We start from the raw sequence: 22368 nt of genomic DNA, 5'->3' as shown, positions 1-22368 counted from the left end.
GCAAAAAATGGAGGTACTCCAAAACATTTCAGGTTCTCAAGTTGATATGCCAAGAAAGAACATTACATTTGATCACATATGTGTCAATAGTCTCCTGTAGTTAAGCTTTTCTTTTGATTAATAGGTCTGCTATTCTCCATAAAACATTATGTGTGTGTGATGTCTGTTAGCAGTAACCACGTTCATGCATCACTTTGCATCAGTAGGTTTATATCTGTTAGGGCTGATGGCCAGTAGGGGTTCTTGGCTTAAACAAGTTTGGTTACCTCTGGCCATGATAACTAGAGGACACGAGACTACAGAGGGTGGCAGGAAGCCAGAATAGATGTTGGCCAGTGAAGGGGTTTGAGGCATTAGCAACACTGTCAGACACCTGTAGAGCCAAGGCAATGCTCTTTTAAAGGAGCAGGTCAATAATAAACCTCCAACTCAATACAAGGCAGCACCAAGTTGAAGGGTGAAGTTAGGCCATGTTGTCCATGTAATATGTTCAGCCTAGAGGCTGCTAGTGAGACCTGCCCTTTAAAAGCTGAACAGAATTCAGGGTGTGCACGAATGCCAAGGGCTGCTAGATGAAGTTCTTAGCCTGTGTCACAGTAGCCAAACAAAGGGCATTCCTGATCTAGAAAGTTACTTCAGGCTTTGTTTGAATATTGACTTGTTGAGCCCAGAGTAAGAAGGAGAGTTTGCAGTGAAGGAACCCTGATGGGAGCAAGAAGACAGAAAGAGAGAGATAAAGCGAGAGAGAGAGAGAATGCATTGGTTGTTAATGGATAGGTAAGAAACTGGTTGAACCACCCTTGTTAGAGACGGCTTCATGACTTGTGGTAGCAATACCATGCCAGATGGCTAGTGTTTTGTTTTCATTGCTGTCTACTGCTTTGTACTTTAAATTCTCCCATGTTTTATTGTAAAAAGAGACATGTAGATTTTGTATGAAATTACACTACCAGAGTGTCATTTTCTATTATAGTTGGTGAGAAATAAACATGAGTATTTAATAATAAGTACTGAGTTTGGATGGTGTTCAACAATTATGGACAAGCAATGAAACTGAATATAGACTACTTTTGTTGTGTTTCAGCTAGGATTTTCCCCCTGGCTGGGGTTCAGATCCTCATTGGATGCCTTCCTTGTTCGTTTTTGATTGTTTTTTTGTATTAATTTTATTTTTGTTTATTTGCATTGTTCTTTGTATTAGATTGTGTCTATGTTTGTATGCCTCTGTTACATCCCTTGTGTTTTGTGGGTTATTCACCCAGAAGTTAGGCCACCTGCCCATCATCACAAAGGACTACCCTTAGCCCTGTAAAGGCAGAGTCAATCCACAGTCCCTTATGATAAAATCAAACACACTTGGGAGTTGGTCAATGATTCTTGTATCTTTCTGTGCTTATTGTGATTTATTGAAATGTTTGACCTTTTTGCTCTGTTTTTGACTTCGTCTTCTTGGGACTTCTTTATTGATTTTATTAAAAGCAAGTAACATTCCATACAATCAAATAAAGCTTAACAGGACTAAGTTCATCCCCCATGTGAAAGAAAGAGGTAAGCCAACAGCATGAGTAAAACTTTAAGAGTAGAAAAGAGCGAAGATAATCCTTTTCCCCAATATCAATGCTTATTCTAAAATGTTATTGATTAGATCCTGCCAGGTTTTTTTTTAAAAAGTTTTGAACAGATTCTCTAAGTGAGATTTTGATTTTTTCCAATTTCAGATAGTATATAACATCAGTTATCCACTGATTTAAAAGAGGTGGGTTAGGATTCTTCCAATTGAGCAAGGTAAGTCTATGTGTTAGTAGTGAGGTAAAGGTAATTACTGTACAGTTTGTTTGTCCTTCTCCAGTTTAAGCCCACATTGGAGTACACCAAACAAAGCTGTTAATGTGTTAGGAGTGATTGTGACACCAAAGCTGTCTGATAGGCATTTAAAGATGTTGGTCCAGAATAATTTTGATTTGGTGCTCGCCAAAAGCATGTGGCCCAGTGAAGCTGGAGCTAGATTGCAACATTCACAGGTTGGATCTTGCCCTGGAAACATTTTGGACAATTTTAAACGAGATAGATGTGCTCAATAAAATATTTTAAGTTGAAAAATTTTATGCTTTACGCATATGGAGCTAGAGTGAATTCTGTGCATGGCTGCCTTCTTACTCCTTGTTGAGTAAGAGATCCTTTTCCCACTGTACTCTGGAATCTTTGAAAGGAAGGGACTTTAAAATGTTTTTGTACATTATAGAAATGCTGTATGAGTCTTCAAGACTGATCAGTATTTCTTCTACAACAGAAATAGGTGGGAGGTGAGGAAAATTAGGTAGATTCCATTTAGCAAAATTTCTAATTTGAAAGTAGTGGAAAAACTGATTTGATGGGAAGTTAAATTTGAAGTGTAATTATTCATAGGATACAAAGACATTATCTATATATAATTCTCTAAATGATTTAATCCCATGCATTTTCCAAACATTAAAAACTATGTAAGTTTGAGAGGGTGGAAAAAGGTGGTTATCATGTAGAGGTGCAACAGATAAAAGCTTCTCTATCTTGAAGTCCTTCCTACATTGGTTCTATATTCTTAGTGAATGAAGGACAATTGGGTTGTTAGTATATTGATGATAACTTGTATTTACTGGGGTACAAAGCAAGGCATATAAAGAAGTACTACAGGATTTTATTTCTATTGCAGACCAAGCTTGAGTGTGTTCATCTATTTGTGTTATTGTCCAGGTTTTTATAGCTTGTATATTTGCCACCCAGTAATAAAATTGAAAGTTAGGTAGTGCCGTGACACCTTCTACTTTAGGTTGTTGTAGGCTCACGCTTTGGATGTGTGGATGTTTCAGATTCCAAATAAATGAGGTTATGATTAAATCTGATTTCTTAAAAAATGATTTGTTAATGTATATGGGGACGCTTTGGAATAGAAACAAGAAGCTTGGGAAGGATATTCATCTTGACAGTGTTGATTCTCCCGGCTAAAGTGAGGTGGACGGTAGACCATCTATGCATGTCTTGTTTAAGTTTTTCCATACAGACAGCAAATTTCTTTTGAAAAAGATCTTTATATTTACTTGTGATGTTTACCCCTAGGTATTTAAACTGATCTGCGATGATAAAAGGGAAGGCGTCCAATCTGATGTTGTGTGCTAAAGAGTTCACTGGAAAAAGCACATTTTTATTATAATTAATTCTGAGTCCAGATATCTTTTGAAATTCTGCCAGTGCTGTTAGGACTGCAGGCACGGAATGCTGTGAGTCTGATATATATAGTACCATATTATCTGCATATAGTGATATTTTCTGTTCAAGTCCTTCTCTGATACCTTTTTGTGTTTTGTACTCCATAGAGTTAACTTTTGTTAAGAGCATTTTTTGTAAAAGTAAATATTTATAAAGATCCTGTGTTTTTGCCCTTGATGCCAGCTGGGTTTTGATGATCCCAACCATGGGTAGTCTTGAGCAATTATTGTGACATTGGTGCTTTGAGTCTCTAAAGCTCATAACAAACTTCATATGAGTACCGAGAGTGAATGGTAATTTATGACCTTTTACATCAGAAAATAACTGGAATAATCTGAATAGGAGTACATCATAGTAAACACACAGAGACAGGAATGTCACCCTGAGGATATCGAATGACCTGTGAGTTTTGAAGAAAAGAAGTTCTGAGAACGAGTGGGTTACTGGACAAAAACATAATGTAAGATATTTGAAAATTATTTTCTCTTACCTTTCTCACCAAATATCCATCTCTTATATAGGCTTGTTGTGAAGAATATGGGGGCCTGTGTTACAGACATTAGAAAGTCAGTGATAGCCAGGTTGATGATAAACATGTTGGCTGGTGTGCGCAGACTGCGACATCTAAAAGAGATAATCAAGGCTTTAAACTTTTATTTCCAAGTTTCCTGTCAAATTCTGACAAATCATTTGAGCTTAGATATTTAATAACTTTCATAAATTTCTGCAGCTTTCTCAACCTATCAATTATGGAGAATCCAATGCATCCACTAAACAGTGTCATCTCCAGACAGAAGAGCAGCTTCAGCGACAGAATGCTGTCACTGTCCTGCTCCACTGACAGACTGAGGAGATCGTTCCTCCCCCAAACTATGCGACTCTTCAATTCCACCCAGGGGGGTAAACATTAACATTATTCAAAGTTATTGTCTGTTTTTACCTGCATTTTTATTACTCTCTAATTTAATATTGTTTTTTGTATTAGTATGCTGCTGCTGGAGTATGTGAATTTCCCCTTGGGATTAATAAAGTATCTATCTATCTATCTATCTATCTATCTATCTATCTATCTATCTATCTATCTATCTATCTATCTATCTATCTATCTATCTATCTATCTATCTATCTATCTATCTATCTATCTATCTATCTATGATGTAAAATAGTAGGCACAATACACAGTATACAGTAGACACATCATGGAAGTTACTGAAAGAGTCAAAATTGAACAATATTGTCTTTGACGGAATGGTCGTTAAGCTGCTGTTCCTTGTGTCACCAACCTCATGGAATAAATAAATGAATAAATAGTGTGACAGCGATCAACTCCAAGATAATTATATCTTTGGATGCCACTATGCAATAGCCATTTTTACCTTGAAATACTCCTCACCCTGATAGGGTGCATCCGTAATATGTTAAAATGCAGCTTGTCTTGATTGTAAAAACTGCAAATGAATTACAAAATTTTATTCAAGACATGTTGAAATGCATGTCCCCATGTATTATAGCCTTTTCTACTGTATATGGCCTTTTTAGGCAAATAAGAATTATTTTTGCCACTGCTTATTAGGTGCTTTCACATATAACATGAAAAGACCCTACTGTTATTGCCATATCTGTCTGTCTGTCTATCTTTCTGTTTGTCAGTCAGACATCATTAAGCAACTCGGCTCCAAGTTAAGTAATCTTGTTCAAATTTCACACTTATTCTTCTAGGAAATTTGTTGAGAATGTTCAGTTTTTGTTGAGATCTTGACACAGCATGCTGTACAAGTTTTTGAAATCTCTAAATTTCCCTTTGAAAAGCTTTGGTGATCTTTTGAACTTGTCTATCTTAAAACTGTGAAACATTCTGCATGACTTCAGTTACAGATTTGTTTACTGTTTCAAATTTACCTTGAGAGGGGTTATATTTTGTACATTTTCCTTTTACTCATCTAACATCTGCCCCTGAAGGCCAAATGAATCTCACAGAAAGCGAGTCAAATGCCAGGGGAAGTTCAAAGGTATAAGCCAAACCACTGCTACACCAGTTCACTACTCCTGCTGCTTGAGGTAAGTTTTCCTTAGCTAGAAATTAATGTAAGAGGAAATTATTTATGTAATCATCTCTCTGTAAGCATAAAGTAAACAAATTTGTGCTCAGTATTTACAGTACATTACACTCACATGTAGATACCCAAACATACCTATTAGGTTCAGTGGATACTCATGAAAATGAAACAAGCTTAGTCTTGTTAAGTGAATCTAGGTGCACTGGTAAGTATTGTGGGACCCTGAAATATCACCTTTTAAGCAAGACAGAAGCAGTACAAAAGTCTCTGTAAAGTAGGACAGCTGATTTATGAATTATTCTCTATGTCTTCTCTAGTTGTGTTAGCCTACAGTAAGGATATTAAACAGAGTTAATGTTGATGGCTAAAATGTTGTGGTGTATTAAGTTATTTTATTAATTGTAAGGATTTCTACAAAGGTTTTATGTAAACATTCAAACAAAGGAGATTAACACATTAAACATGTACCTAATATTTTTTGCATAATTCAAAAGTTTTCTTTGCTTTAGCATTTTTCCAGCTTTTTATAACTTTTATAGAACACTGAAAACTACCATCAAAGGTACCCAAAGAGGGAGTATTCTTGGACCATTTTGATTTATAAATATGAACTTTACCTAAAATTAATGTATATCCATCCATCCATTTTCCAACCCGCTGAATCCGAACACAGGGTCACGGGGGTCTGCTGGAGCCAATCCCAGCCAATACAGGGCACAAGGCAGGAAAAAATCCTGGGCAGGGTGCCAACCCACCGCAGGAATTAATGTATATATAATTACTAAATATTCTTTTTCCATATTTTTTATTACACAATACAATTAAATGTCACAGTCCTTAAATTTATAATACACCATTAAGTCATTACATACAAAGTTGCCAAATCTGGCCAAAATACTTTAGAAAACATAAAAATAACAAAGAGATGCACAGACTTTCCTTCAGCTGTGCAAAAAGAACACAAATGATCCTGCTCATGTTTGAAATGTGAAAATACAAATTTTAAAGGATAATTTTTGTTATTTCTTTACAATCATTGTATAGATTCATTTGTTGCATGAATTTGCATTCTAAAGTGAAGCATATTTTATAAATTTAAAAAACTGATAGTTAACTCTTGTATTTTATATTGAAGCTAAAGGGTACTATATTCCCAACCTGAAAAAAGCATTAAAATATATCAAACATGTCCATTTTTTAAGATAAAAAAGTTATTGATCCGTGTCTTGCGATTGCACATATATTGTAAAACATGACATCCATGTTGTTTTAAGAATGAAAAAAAGCAAACATTTTTGTGGGATTCGGTCATTTTAAAACAAGACTGGCTGTGTGCTTCACTTTACTGCTTTTCCTCTACTGCGGCACCTTTCAGGGCCAGGGGAGTAGATTCACCTCAGAAAGTCATCAACAAGTGCCGTTATTGACACTGTTGAAATGTTGATTCCCATATGTGAATTGCTGTCTCTATTTTGTAGACAGCCAGACAGTAATTACTGATAAAAGTCACACAAGCACTCACATTTTTCCACCATATGGAAGCTTGTTTCATTATTTTGTAAAGGTATTGAGTGCACCCGCCAGTATAATACACACATGTACTTTGGTGCTCAAGCGAGAGAAAGATTAAGCAGGCACATAGCATGCAATCAAGTGACAAGAAGTAAACAGACGTTATAGGCATACATTTAGTTTTAATCAAGCTGTTTAGTAAGTTTAATACGCAAGTTTTAACATAAATAGGCTGGTAGTACAGAGATGCCATTTCCTGCCTCACCGTGCAAGGGTCTACATGAACTTTTCATATGACTTGTGTGTGCATCTGTGTGTTGTTACAATCCAAACATAATTACAGAAGTAAAAGTAGGATAATAAACAGAATATTGCTTAGCGAAGGGGGTGAGTTGTCATAACTCCACCCATGACCCCCAATGCAAGCATACAAGCGAGCAAAAGACACATTCTTATCTTAACAAAATAGTACCAGGAATCTGTGATAAAATGTATTGTTTCCTATTTCATTTTGTTGTCACAAGTATGCCTCAGAAACTTGGAAGGCATGTTGTTTAAAATGAAAATCTTTATTAATTTAAAATTTAACATATTCTGTTAGTTTTAATGCTTTTTTATTCATGTTAGGACCCCGGTACCAAGTAGTCCCTATATAAAATGTAAGAGCAGGCAAGTTATTGTTTAAAATTTGTAACATATACTTTAGAATATAATTTAAGTTGGATGATTAATATATACCATGACTTGAAAAATACCAGACTTTTCAATATTTTAATTAAACACTGCATTCAAAAAATAAAAAATAAGAATGGGTTTTACAAATACTTCTTATGTAGGTGTTATTACATCATTGTTCGTAGTTCTACAGAATTGCTCGTGTTCAACTAACTGTTTCACTGCACAGCTTGTGAGTTTCAGATGCTATTGCCTTGTATTTTGCATGTTATCAAAATTCAGAGCCGCACTTTCAGGTTTAGTGAGGGCAGTTTCAGCAAGAACAACGCACTGGTGACTGTGATTTTTGTGATCAGTTGTCGGGAAGGAAGGCTGCCCAATTCATGCTATTGAAGAGCTTGTGCTGAGAGGTTTTACTATTAGTGTTTTCTTATTGAATGCAGAGTCTGTATAGGTTATTGTGTTTTGCCCCACTTTGTAGCTCTTCTCATACAACATGCTAATCCCAAAGCAAATTATGTTGTGTAAATTATGTAGCATGTTCTATCTAGTCAATGAATGAAGTTAAAGAATTGTGTTCGATATCCTATAAATATAAACAAGCATTGTCATTTGGATGAATAATGGAGTGTTATTCTAAGTCTGGAGTTTGGCTCTGGCTACTTTTGTGTGGAGTGGGGGCTTGATGTCTTACACTAAAATCAACCTTACAGCCAAATTATCTGCACATTGTAATGATTCAGTATTTTATCATTTATCAGCAAATTTCCGGACCTGCTCTTAATCATGGTCTAAAGCAACTCATCAATTTTACCTTGAGACTTCAACAGAGATTTTAACTCTTCTTCAGGTATTTCAACAATTAACAATAACACTGCAGTCATTTTTACATCATGTGATTTGGAATTTGCTGTCTATGAAAGCTATTGAGCCACATCAAACCCATTTGGGCTAGCACTGTTATTTTTTAATATGACTTACTGTTACAAAATTGTTTAACAAACAGAAATGTAATAACTGACTCTTTGAAGTACCTAAAAATGTAAAGCTCTTTCAAATCAGTTAACTAAGTCCCCAAATGTACCTGAATGTTAAGCTATTTACAGTATACATTTTCTAAATCGGAAGTCATTGTAATCCATCTGCCTATTTCTGAAGTTGCTTTTTCTATTACAACATTATGAAAAGTTATGAGAAGTTATTTCTATCCATAAACACTGTGATCATAAAGATAATGCATATGTTTTAATCAGGTAACCACCATTCATATATTTAGATGATACAGGTCAGAGACAATATTGTGGACAACATACCTGCTAAATGCATATATAACAAGTAAGTTTCCCAGAATGCCTGTGATGCCCACTGCAAGAATCACAGCTCCAATGGTATAGTGAGCATGGTCTGGAACATCAACTGTAGGGAAGAGTCGTGGACCTGCAGTCAGTAATGTTTCCTCCTGAGGCAAAGCAGAGACATTTTTAAAATTAATTTAAGGTGTTCACATTAGAAACTTGAAAGCTATACGGGGTATGTTTACATGTACTGTACAATGCACTACAAGAGGCTTGCAACCAAGAATCACCCCTCAAATCTTACGTGCAGGAATCAGAAACAATGGTATGTATAGGTGGATGGGTCCACTTTATGTTTTTCACTTTAAAAATGATATATCAATCCATTTCCACCTCAACACATTAACACAGTGTTCAACCTGTATGTTTTTGTACACATTCTTGGCCAGTCATTACCACTGACCTTTTCTAACACTTCAAAATACAGTACAATATTGGTCATCTGTCTCCCTCTTTTCTGCTGTCTTTTTCTGGGGACTAAAACTACACTGATTTTATTAATGGTTTACTAACTGCCATACAGGTATGTATAGAAAATATAATAAATCTGTGATCTACTGAAATTTCTCATTATGAATATACATTTTTTTCATTGTGTCCTGCATTATTGGTGCTTTATAACCTGTAGCCAAATTTGTTTAAATTGTGATTGTTTGTGTGTTGAGCAGTGGGTAGTGTTAGCGAATTTGCACGTTCTTACTGAGTCTGTGTATGTTATCCTCTGCACCCTCCTATACTTCTGCCACATCCCCAAAGAGGAGCAGATTATATTAATGGGTGAGTAGTTCCAATTTGCTCTGTATGAGTGCAAGTGTGTACCTCCAATTGACTGGCTGCCTGTCTAGGATTGTTTACTGCCTTGTACACAGTGGTGTGGTGATAGCTTCTTGTGTCCTCACGACCCTGAATTGGATTAAGAGGAGAATGAAAAATGAGAATGCAATGTTATGTTACCAAAAACGATGCTATCTACCTCCTTTTAGGCGGCTGCCAGCAGCCATCTTGTAGCTTAGTGTCATAATTGTAGGAGGCCAAAAGAATAGAGCTTTGACGATGCACATCAATTTATCTTTGTATGTCTTTTAGGAAAATCATGCACTATCCTATTGTTTTGCAGACAAATCTCAATTGTGTTTTTTTTTCTTTGTTTCCTTTCTACCAACACCTGAGTTATCTCCGCATCTCTTGCATATTTGACCACCTCTGCGTTGTTGCCATTACAATGGTAGAAAATTAAAGTGAACTATTTCAAGCCAGGTTCATCCATATACAGTATAACAAAAGCAATCCAGGATAGTTCCATCATCCAGTAGAAAGATGCTTAAAGGGTCACACTTAGTTAAACACAATGTGTAAGCAGTTATGTTGCATTCTCACAGCATGCAGCTCAGTAGGACAGAGGGTTGACGCAACAGGAGGAATACATCTTCAGCAAGGCTACAAGTCAGTCACAGAGTCATGCTGCTATCCTGCAAAAAGGAATTGATTTTTCACTTAATCACTGAAGCGAGTGACCTGGAAATTGCAAGCTGTCTATAAAGGCCAGTAGGGAAAATGAAGAAAAAAAAAACTAATCCGAGACCTGGGTTGGTTTCTTAAATTGCTGATGAATTTTACATGGTTTAAAATGCCCTTCATCCTTCATTTGAATTTTGCCTTTCAAAGGTTTATTAGATTGTGAGGACTTTGACAAGCAGAAAATGGACATCATACATGAAAATATTAACTGATAGTTTGTACCCTGAATGCCCGTTTAGAACATTGCATAATAAAGAATAACATGCATATTTCTTATCATATCATCTGCCTTCACTTTCCATGTTTCTTTATAAGTGACATGCCAAAGCCTTGGTTGCAATTTACCCAATATTATTATCTCATTAAACATATGACCACATCATTAAATTTCTGTGACTGACCTGTTCTGGTCAAACGTCTTGGTACAGTATGACCGCATTCTTACATGACCTGTGTATTGTATTGTTTTGGCTATAGTTATACATGGACTGGTTCTCCTAACTGCATTTATGACAGTTGACTACAATATACTTGACAGTGATATTATGCAAGATGATGCAAATGATGTTAACATCGTTATCTAATCAAGACAATTCATTCTAGTCAGAGTGGCCAGCTATATAATAAGTATACTCTGACTTATCTACAGCAGTGAAGTTGCCTTACTGATTATCCTCTGTGAATCAGTCATCAAATAAAATCTTCTCTCTTACTAAGAATTTAATGCCTGGAATCCTGAAGCTTACTGAACACTTTCAAATGAGGGTCAAAGGAAAGGGCGCTGGGAACTGGGGGTATTTACTGGGGTTCTAGAGCAGGGAAATGTTGGTAGTGTTAGCAGTTTTCTTTCTGTCTTTCTAAATTGGGGGCTGATATTAGATGAATGGAAAATGTTTTCTTTTTGATTAATTGATTTAGTTGTAGAGACACTAATAACATTTAAATGATCTTGTCCTGAGATGTTTTCCAATTGATTCTTGTAAATAGCTTTATAAAGAAATACATCATTGATTTTTGTTCCTTTTTTAAGCATCAGTCATTAATGGATTTGTTCTCTGTTGTTGGAAATTCAAAATGAACAGTTTCTCTCTGGAGCAGAGAGGTTAAGTCAGAGATCATTCTTGTCAGTTTAGGGTTTAACTCATTAGCTGTCAATTAAAATATGTACATTTTAGGGTAATTGTGTACACCCTCAAACTTGTATATCTTGCTCTTCATGTCTTCCTTAACATGTCTTTGGTGTTACTTGGAAAATGTTTCTTCTGTTCAAGGGAGACTTTTCATAGAAGACTAGCAGTTTGTCTCCCTGTATTGGACTGGAGCCCCATGCCTTATAACGCAGTTTGCAGTACCCTATACAGGATTTTATACTTTCAAAGCTATTTTATGTCACTGCAAGTTCCATCCATCCATCATCCAACCCGCTATATCCTAACTACAGGGTCATGGGGGTCTGCTGGAGCCAATCCTAGCCAATACAGGGTGCAAGGCAGGAAACAAACCCCGTGCAGGGCGCCAGCCCACCGCAAGGCGTGCACACACACACACACCAAGCACAATTTAGAATCACCAATGCACCTAACCTGCATGTCTTTGGACTGTGGGAGGAAACCGGAGCGCCCGGAGGAAACCCACACAGACACGGGGAGAACATGCAAACTCCACGCAGGAAGGACCCGGGAAGCGAACCCGGGTCTCCTAACTGTGAGGCAGCGGCGCTACCATTTTTGCTGATGAAAAAAACAACATGGTAGACATTTTTTTTTATAAAATATTACTGATTGACAGATGGGTTTAAAGGACATTATCAGAAAGTAATTTTAATGTGCAGATGAGCCTGGACTGACTGAATGACAAGTGTGATGTTTTCAATTTAATGTGAACTGATCTCAGTGATACATGTCTGAATTTCATGCTACAATCTTGCTCTCATGAATATGATTATTGTTTTTATTATATTTGTAAATGTGACAGTATTTTTGAGCTTTGTAGGAGAATTACAGTGCATCCGGAAAGTATTCACAGCGCATCACTTTTTCCACATTTTGTTATGTTATGAAGCTCAAAATTGAGCTCAGGTGCATCCTGTTTCCCCTGATCATCCTTGAGATGTTTCTGCAGCTTAATTGGAGTCCACCTGTGGTAAATTCAGTTGATTGGACATGATTTGGAAAGGCACACACCTGTCTATATAAGGTCCCACAGTTGATAGTTCATGTCAGAGCACAAACCAAGCATGAAGTCAAAGGAATTGTCTGTAGACCTCCGAGACAGGATTGTCTCGAGGCACAAATCTGAGGAAGGTTACAGAAAAATTTCTGCTGCTTTGAAGGTCCCAATGAGCACAGTGGCCTCCATCATCCATAAGTGGAAGAAGTTCGAAACCACCAGGACTCTTCCTAGAGCTGGCCAGCCATCTAAACTGAGCGATTGGGGGAGAAGGGCCTTAGTCAGGGAGGTGACCAAGAACCCAATGGTCACTCTGTCAGAGCTCCAGAGGTCCTCTATGGAGAGAGGAGAACCTTCCAGAAGGACAACCATCTCTGCAGCAATCCACCAATCAGGCCTGTATGGTAGAGTGGCCAGACGGAAGCCACTCCTTAGTAAAAGGCACATGGCAGCCCACCTGGAGTTTGCCAAAAGGCACCTGAAGGACTCTCAGACCATGAGAAAGAAAATTCTCTGGTCTGATGAGACAAAGATTGAACTCTTTGGTGTGAATGTCAGGCATCACGTTTGGAGGAAACCAGGCACCGCTCATCACCAGGCCAATACCATCCCTAAAGTGAAGAATGGTGGTGGCAGCATCATGCTGTGGGGATGTTTTTCAGAGGCAGGGACTGGGAGACTAGTCAGGATAAAGGGAAAAATGACTGCTGCAATGTACAGAGACATCCTGGATGAAAACCTGCTCCACAGCGCTTTTGACCTCAGACTGGGGCGACAATTCATCTTTCAGCAGGACAACGACCCTAAGCACACAGCTAAGATATCAAAGGACTGGCTTCAGGGCAACTCTGTGAATGTCCTTGATTGGCCCAGCCAGAGCCCAGACTTGAATCAGATTGAACATCTCTGGAGAGATCTTAAAATGGCTGTGCACCGACGCTTCCCATCCAACCTGATGGAGCTTGAGAGGTGCTGCAAAGAGGAATGGGCGAAACTGGCCAAGGATAGGTGTGCCAAGCTTGTGGCATCATATTCAAAAAGACTTGAGGCTGTAATTGCTGCCAAAGGTGCATCAACAAAGTATTGAGCAAAGGCTGTGAATACTTATATACATGTGATTTCTCAGTTTTTTTATTTTTAATAAATTTGCAAAAACCTCAAGTAAACTTTTTTCACGTTGTCATTATGGGTTGTTGTGTGTAGAATTCTGAGGAAAAAAATAAATTTAATCCATTTTGGAATAAGGCTGTAACATAAGAAAATGTGGAAAAAGTGATGCGCTGTGAATACTTTCCAGATGCACTGTGTGCTTCTTCTTCTGCTCCTTTCGGCTACTCCCGTTAGGGGTTGCCACAGCGGATCATCTTCTTCCATATCTTTCTGTCCTCTGCATCTTGTTCTGTTACACCCATCACCTGCATGTCCTCTCTCACCACATCCATAAACCTTCTCTTAGGCCTTCCTCTTTTTCTCTTCCCTGGCAGCTCTATCCTTACAATCCTTCTCCCAATATACTCAGCATCTCTCCTCTGCACATGTCAAAACCAACACAATCTCGCCTCTCTGACTTTGTCTCCCAATCGTCCAACTTGACCCTCTAATGTACTCATTTCTAATCCTATCCATTCTTGTCACACAAAATGCAAATCTTAACATCTTTAACTCTGCTACCTCCAGCTCTGTCTCATGCTTTCTGGTCAGTGCCACCGTCTCCAACCCATATAACATAGCTGGTCTCACTACTGTCCTGTAGACCTTCCCTTTCACTCTTGCTGATACCCGTCTGTCACAAATTACTCCTGACACTCTTCTCCACCCATTCCACCCTGTCTGCACTCTCTTTTTCACCTCTCTTTCACAATCCCCATTATTCTGTACTGTTGATCCCAAGTATTTAAACTCATCCACCTTTGCCAACTCTACTCCCTGCATCCTCATCATTCCACCAACCTCCCTCTCATTTACACACATGTATTCTGTCTTGTTCCTACTGACCTTCATTCCTCTCCTCTCTAGAGCATATCTCCACCTCTCCAGGGTCTCCTCAACCTGCTCCCTACTATCGCTACAGATCACAATGTCATCAGCAAACATCATAGTCCACGGGGACTCCTGTCTAATCTCGTCTGTCAACCTGTCCATCACCATTGTAAATAAGAAAGGGCTCAGAGCTGATCCCTGATGTAATCCCACCTCCACCTTGAATGCATCCGTCACTCCTACCGCAGACCTCACCACTGTCACACTTCCCTCGTACATATCCTGTACAACTCTCATGTACTTCTCTGCCACTCCTGACTTCCTCATACAATACCACAACTCCTCTCAAGGCACCCTGTCATATGCTTTCTCCAGGTCCACAAAGACGCAGTGCAACTCCTTCTGGCCTTCTCTATACTTCTCCATCAACACCCTCAGTGTCAACATCACATCTGTGGTGCCTTTTTCTTATTCATAAATAATTGAACTAAAATTACTTTTTATGAAAATCCGAGATTTAGGAAAAAACTTATTAGTCATTGTATTGTTCATAGTATAAATGATTTTTTCTTAATATCGGATATCTGATTTTTAAAAAGCCATTTTTCAGTTACTTTCCTTTTTCCATAGATGTCACTCTATTGTTTAAAATACTTTACATATAGGCAGTGTTGTCTCAACATTAGGACCAAGTGGAATACTGCCCCCCATTACCAGCAAATGTCAATGTTTGCAAAAATTAAATATGTAATACCCTCACCCAGTATTTAATGCATTGTTAAAATGCTTATTACCAAACTGAACATAGTCATCATAATAAATTTTTTAAAATTTCCGTGCTCAATGCAATTATTTACCTACAAAAGCATTACCAGCCTGCTTTCAGGTTGCCTGGGCAGGTACTTCGACTCAACAGTATTTCGTCATACCTTGTTGGATGCCCTCTCATGCAGCTTGGACTTACCAGTCCTGCCTTAAGGATTGAAGGATAGAGCCCTTTTAAGCAAGCTTTGCTTGAATTGTTTGTGATGCAATTTAAAGGCTGCATGAATTTGCACATCTCACTGCATTAGGTTAGTTGCCAACAGCATTATAATGAATGACAACAATTAACTAAGTGCAATACAATTTAGCACCTTGCCCGTTGAACAAAAGCTAGAAGTTAAACATTCAGGACCACATTGGCATTAAGCATTATATTCTACATTCTTAGATTTAAATTGGTAATGTGTTGAGTGTTGATTGTTATGCATTATCCATTCAGTGTATTTGCATTTCTGCTTTCAGTGCTGATTATTTGATAAATGTGTTTAAAATATATATTTTAATACTCTCCTTTAGTGGTTGTACTGTTATGACAAAATTATATATTCATAGATCTTCATTTTGTATGATTTTTATGATGGCATTATTCAACCAATATTTTGTCATTACTGATGCTTTTTTTCCAAATGCACTGTGAAAATCTGCCTTTTTCCCTTACTTCCTTATGCCAGGTTTCCTGGAAATGCCTTCTTCACCATCCACCCTCTATCAGTGCTCCATTTTCTCATGGCTCTGTCCATACAGCTCCAATAATATTTTGTCTACCTTTTTTCATTACCAACACATTCATTCCACCAGCTCCACCTCACACTGCTCACTTGGGGTCAGAAGCAACATATTCTGCTCTTGCTTTTGGTGATTGTGTGACTCGATCCAGGACCTCACCTGTGGCTGCATACTCAGTCCAATGGATTTAAGCAGAGGTGCAGATCTTATAAGAGTCATAAATACTGCTCTTTAAGTGATTAAGCGAATGGTTTGCTTATGTTCCCTGTCTCTCTCTCTGGTTCTCTTGCTGTCATTCCCACTCATGCTCACACTCTGACTCACAGGCACGCTCTGCATGGCACCTTTTATGGCCAGCTCCTCAGGATGGCTCTGCCTCTTCTGACAGTCTACAGATATTAGGCCACATCAGAATTTTCATGCCAATTACACCAACTCCAATAAGAGATGCATTTCTTTTTTAGCATGCTGACTTACTGATTACTACTCAAGTACTGGTCAAAGTTTAATTGATCCTTGACTGCCGCATTTTCCAGCTTGAAAGAGTATGGGATGCAGTCCCATTTACCGGTTCATCTTTAGGTCACTTATGTGAGCCAGCTCACAGCTCACTTATTTTTGTCCATCCTCTTCCAACTTGTTTCCAGTTCAGTGAAGACGAATGTAGGAGAGTTGTGAGTTAAAAGTGTGAAAAGCATACTAAGATGAAAGCTATCACTTTCTAGTGGTGAGTAGGGAAGTGAGGGTTAATAACTTTTATGAAAATTTTAAATTAAACATACTTATACATTGTTTCTTAGATACAAAAATGTAAATATGGCATTTTTTCATTTTTTAAATGCTAACTTGGAAACTGATATATATCTTAGGTTTAATTGTTAAAATGTAGTATATTCTTATTACTCCTGTTTGTTCCTGTGGAGCATAGGGCCACATGACCACATACAATCTCTGGCAAGTTTTTGACCTCTTTCCAAGATGTTCTGTTCTTCTTTACTTCATATAGAAAATTACACCACCATGATTGTTTTGCGGAACCTTAATTTTCCTTTCCCTTAAGGTTTCCACTTTAGTGCTTGTCTTGTGATGCTGGTCCACTTCCTTCTCAAAGTGTGTGCCACTCACCACCATTTACTTTTTCTAATCTGGTTGGGTCCAAGTTCAATCTTTATCATGAGATTTCACAGGGAATCCTTTCGATTTACCTCATCTGAAGGAACTGTGGTGTACACCAATTAGTGACCTTTTCTGCATTAGTATTTTTAACAGAAAAAGTTTATAACATTTAATTTTATGTATAACTGGAAATGAAACATATCTTTCTGTATTCCTTTAGATACAAATGTGTATATGTTGTTGAGTAAAATAACAAACTCTCAACCTTCAGAATTGGGGAACACCTGTAAAATGTAATTTAATGCTGAAAAGTTCAAAGTCCTAAACATGGGCAAAAGGAACATCTCGATATACAGTGGAACCTTGGTTTGTGAGTAACTTGGTTTACGAGTGTTTTGCAAGACGAGCAAAAAATTTTAATAAATATTGACTTGATAAACAAGCGAGGTCTTGCAGTACGAGTAGTATGTATACGCTTTGTCTGCGGAGCGTCATGTGATCACAACTGAGCTGATGGTTCTTCTCTCTCTCTCTCGCTGCGGGATTGTGGGCAATCATCTCCTATTCTCCATCTGAGTCGGCCTCACTCATATAGTCAACATCCGTATGAGCCTATACTGTTTACTACAGCAGGGGTAGGCAACGTCGGTCCTGGAGTGCCACAGTATGTGCAGGTTTTTGTTCCAACCCAGTTCCTTAACGAGAACTCAATTATTGCTGATGAAGCACATATTGCTTAAGTGACATTTTAATGCTTCATTTTAGTGGTCTCGCTTGTTAAGGTTCTCCAACCTTAATTGCTTATTTCAATCTTAAACTGCTGCATTCAGTGTTTTAATTGCTCCTTATTAGCAATAAGATGTAAAACAGGGGTAGGCAATGTCGGTCCTGGTGAGCCGCAGTGGCTACAGGTTTTCATTCCAACCCAATTGCTTAATTAGAAACCAATCATTGCCAATCTCAGACCTTATTTAATTTTATGGCTTGTTAGTCTGTGCAATGTAAGGCTTTTATATCGTAGATTTTTTTCCTTTCCAAGGATATCATCCAAATGATTTGAAGCCTAAAACAGATCATTTTCAGTCTGTCACATTTTTCTATTAAGTGTTTTATTAAATCAAACCGTGCATTATGAACACACACAGATGAAATTGGAAAAAAGCTAGCTGGAGAACTGCTGGCTGCTTTGTCTTTTACATCTTATTGCTAATAAGGAGCAATTAAAACACTGAATGCAGCAGTTTAAGATTGAAATAAGCAATTAAGGTTGGAGAACCTTAACAAGCGAGACCACTAAAATGAAGCATTAAAATGTCACTTAAGCAATATGTGCTTCATCAGCAATAATTGAGTTCTCGTTAAGGAACTGGGTTGGAACAAAAACCTGCACATACTGTGGCACTCCAGGACCGACGTTGCCTACCCCTGTACTGCAGCATTAGCATTGTGACTGTGTGTGTGTGTGCTCGCGCGTGCGTGCGTGTGTGCTGTGATGTGCGAGTCCCCGTCTTGCACCCTAAAACACGAAGCTGAGTGTCAGTACTTTAGCAACACCAGCTTTATTCAGCTTGAAACAGCAACAGCGCGGTTATTTATACACAGACACAGCAGTCAGGCAGGGCCCTGCACATTTATAATGTTCCTTGTTCGTTGTATCACCCATTGACGGCAGGCGCTTATAGCATGTCCGCAATCTTTTTGGATTCGCTTTTACGGCGAACTGCTACAGCTCTGGGAGACTGCGATTGCTTTGGGACCCTCTTCCGCGTGTCGTCCCGTTGGGTGCAATCCCACAAGAGTTTAGAAACTCACTCACACCAGCCATGATTCTTTTCAAAGGTAAAGTGCAGGTTAATTTGTTTTATGTATTTTTACTTTAGATTTTGTATTAATCATTTTTATATGAATAGTTTTGGGTTGTGGAACAAATCATCTGAGTTTCCATTATTTCTTATGGGGAAATTCACTTTGATATACGAGTGCTTTGGACTACGAGCACGTTTCCGGAACGAATTATGCTCGCAAACCGAGGTTCCACTGTGTGTGTATATATATATATATATATATATATATATATATATATATATACACACAACGTCTATCTGTCTGTATGTCTGTCCGCTTTTCATGAGAGAACTACTTAATGGATTTAGATCGGTTTTTTTCTATAATTTGCTTGAACATTCCGGTTGATTTTGCGACTTCTCTCATTGTGCTATGTATCATAGTTTGCTTACAGGAGCGATTTATTTACGCTAATCCAAGGGGGAGGGGAAACATGATGTCAGGAGTGGGGAGCTCACTCATGTGCCAGCCTCCATTCGAGTTGGTCTTCCTGTTGCCACGTTTTGGAGCGTACCTTGCCTCCGCTTAGCCAGCGATATCTGTTTCTTTATTGATTTTTAAATAGTTTCCTGTTTCACTACTAAGTGGGCAGAGCCGCGGGGGATAGCTAGTCAATTATAAATACAAGATGGGAAACCCTCTAATACAGGAAGCAAACTCTGAAAAAGATTTAGGGGTATATGTTGATGCAACATTTTCATTGACTAAGCAATGTACAGAAGCAAATAAAAAGGCAAATAAAATGTTATTTATATGTTGCTTACAGCATATCATAAAAACTGCTGATATGAGATATTGGGACAGCTTAGCTATTACATAAACAAATGGGCTTGATGGACTGAATGGTCTCCTCTTGGTTGTCAAATTTCTTATGTTCTTATGTGCACAGTATATATAACCTACCAGTCAAAACTTTTAGAACACCTAATTTTTTCAGTTTTTATGGAAATGCAGGCAGTTTAATGTCTTAACGTTTCATGAAAACAAGGCATAGAACAAATAAACAATGGCAAATAAAAAATAAGGCCAGGAATCATTAAATGTACAAAATGTTGATTTATCAAAGTAGCCACCTTTTGCTGATATAACAGCCAAAACGCACACGGTGGCATTCTTTCTATAAGGGAAATCAAATATTGGTCAGAAGGGTCTTCCCAACACTGTTGCAGAAGTTTCCACAAATGTGTTGCACTTGTATGTTTTTTTCGTTTCACCCTTCTGTCTAGTTCATGACAGAAGTCTGGAGACTGTGCTGGCCATTCCATGTTTTGAAGTGTAACTTCTTGTTCTTTTCTTTTAACATAGTTCAGACATAGCCTGGAGGTATGTTTTGGGTCATTGTCCTGCTGTGGAATGAACCTCTGACCTACTCTAGTAGGTCTACGCAGACCAGAAGGTGCAGCATGGTGCTGCAAAATGCAGTGGAAACCATTTTGTTTCAGAATGCTTGTCACTCTGTGCAAGTCATCAACTCCGTCTCTAGCAAAAGAACCCCAGGCCATCACACTTCCTCCTCAATGTTTGACATTTGGTGTCACATGCTGAGGAACCATCCTGTCACCAACTTGACGGCGTACAAACACCCTGCGTGAAGATTTCAAATTTTGATTCATTGGTCTGTAAGACTTTCTTCCAGTCTGTAGTAGTCCACATCCAGTATTTCATGGCCCAGGCAAGCCTCACTTTTTTATTTTATCCTTTAAGAAATGGCTTTATAATTGCCACTCGCCCTGTCAAACCTGCAGCACAAAGTCTCCTCTTCACAGTAGAAACTCAGACTTATTCTTTTTTCAACCACTGTTAAGCTGTGCTCGATGCTGTTGTGCTGTGAGGTGCGTATCATGCAAGCTGGTGACCCTCAGAAATTTAACTTCTGATTGGGTTGTGACTTTGGGTCTGCCTGTTTCTTTCTGTCAGAGTTTCTTCCAGTTTTCAGTTGCCTTTGGATTGTGTAGGGCACCATACTCACTGACACTTTGATTTTTTTGCAGTTTTTCTAAATGAAAGGCCAACATTTTTAAGGGTAATAATGCTCTGTCTCAATTCATTTGCTAATTGCTGTTTTCTTGCCATTATCACTGAAATATTGCCCAAGTAGTATTTTAGAGGGTGTAGTAACACAGTCTGTTTCAACTCTGCTTTAAGACAGAGGGTTTTAAAGTAATCAGCAGAAGTCTGGACACCTGTGAAAATTGTTTGCTTCAACTTACAAGGCTTAAGCAGAACATCTGTAGGTTGTAACCTATTAGTTGTTCCCTGAAGAAGACCCATTTGTAATATTCTGAAATATCAATTTTTTCAGTTTTTGCTAACCTAAACTTTAAATTTAAACATCTGCCAGTTTACCGCTTACCTTTTCTCCATTTTAGGTCATTCATTCCATTTCATCTGATTAAATTTGAAGTAAAACTAGAAAAACTGAGGTGTTCAACTGTGTGTGTTGGTGTATGTATATATGTACTGTATAAATAAATGGTATACAGTTCATATATACATATACATATTTATACAGTAGGGCACAAGCCAAGAAAAAGCACTGAGCAAGATGCCAGTCTATCACAGGGCTCACTCATGCACCCTTTTACTCACTCTGAAACATTTATAGTTGCCAAATAATTTAATGCACACATCATTGGGAATATGACAGAAAGCTGGAGTGCTCTAGCAGATTTAAAACTTGCATTAAAGTAATCTCTGTTAAATTAAAATGAAACATATTATACTAGCTATCCATAGGTTATGAAATGGCTAAACTATTAAAGGCTCATGCCTGTGTTTTTTATTTTTCATAATGCATGGAGAGCCACCATTATCTACCAGCCGTAGGTCAGGAATGTGAGAAGTGATTTAGTAGACCTAGAGGGAAGGTCACTTCTAGGTACGGGTGGTAACTATGTTTTGGTTTTAAAAATAATGGTTTTAGCTATAGGTAGAAAAGCAAATATTTCTGATAAAGCATGAGAAAATATTGGTGGTATTGATAAACTTTAGGAATGAAGAGTTTGTGTTGTTTGAGTCAGGTAATGATGAAAAATGTTCAAGTGCAAAAGAGATACTGATAAGAATTGCAATAAATGTAAGATTTGTTTACTTTGAAGAGAGAGCGAGTCCATTCACCACAACAGTATGTAGAAGAAAACTCATATAAACATGGGATGAAGGAAAATGCTCTCCAAACAATGACCAGACCATGAGTATGAAGGTGTGAATGAGTGAGCCCTTTGATGGACTGACACAATGTCCAGGGATGTTCTTTACTGCCCAGATAGATGCCAGCCCCCCAGGAATCTGAAATCTGATTAAGTGTATTTCAAAACATTCTGTTAAGTTACATTTATTTTAAATGT

General features: G+C 37.9%; 1 protein-coding gene across 1 annotated transcript in view; it reads right to left on the bottom strand.

Moving 5' to 3' along the window:
- The window catches only part of opn4a (opsin 4a (melanopsin)), a 134585-nt gene that overhangs the window by 47932 nt on the left and 64285 nt on the right, over positions 1 to 22368 (bottom strand). Inside the window, exons 2-3 of the mRNA XM_051922668.1 lie at positions 8801 to 8946; positions 3734 to 3867 (exon numbers count right to left, since the gene is read on the bottom strand). Of these exons, the coding sequence (XP_051778628.1) occupies positions 3734 to 3867; positions 8801 to 8946 (280 nt within the window). The remainder of the gene's footprint in view (positions 1 to 3733; positions 3868 to 8800; positions 8947 to 22368) is intronic.

The sequence above is a fragment of the Erpetoichthys calabaricus genome, chromosome 2, assembly GCF_900747795.2.
Source record: "Erpetoichthys calabaricus chromosome 2, fErpCal1.3, whole genome shotgun sequence".
NCBI lineage: Eukaryota > Metazoa > Chordata > Cladistia > Polypteriformes > Polypteridae > Erpetoichthys > Erpetoichthys calabaricus.
This window is presented reverse-complemented; position numbering and strand designations above follow the sequence as displayed.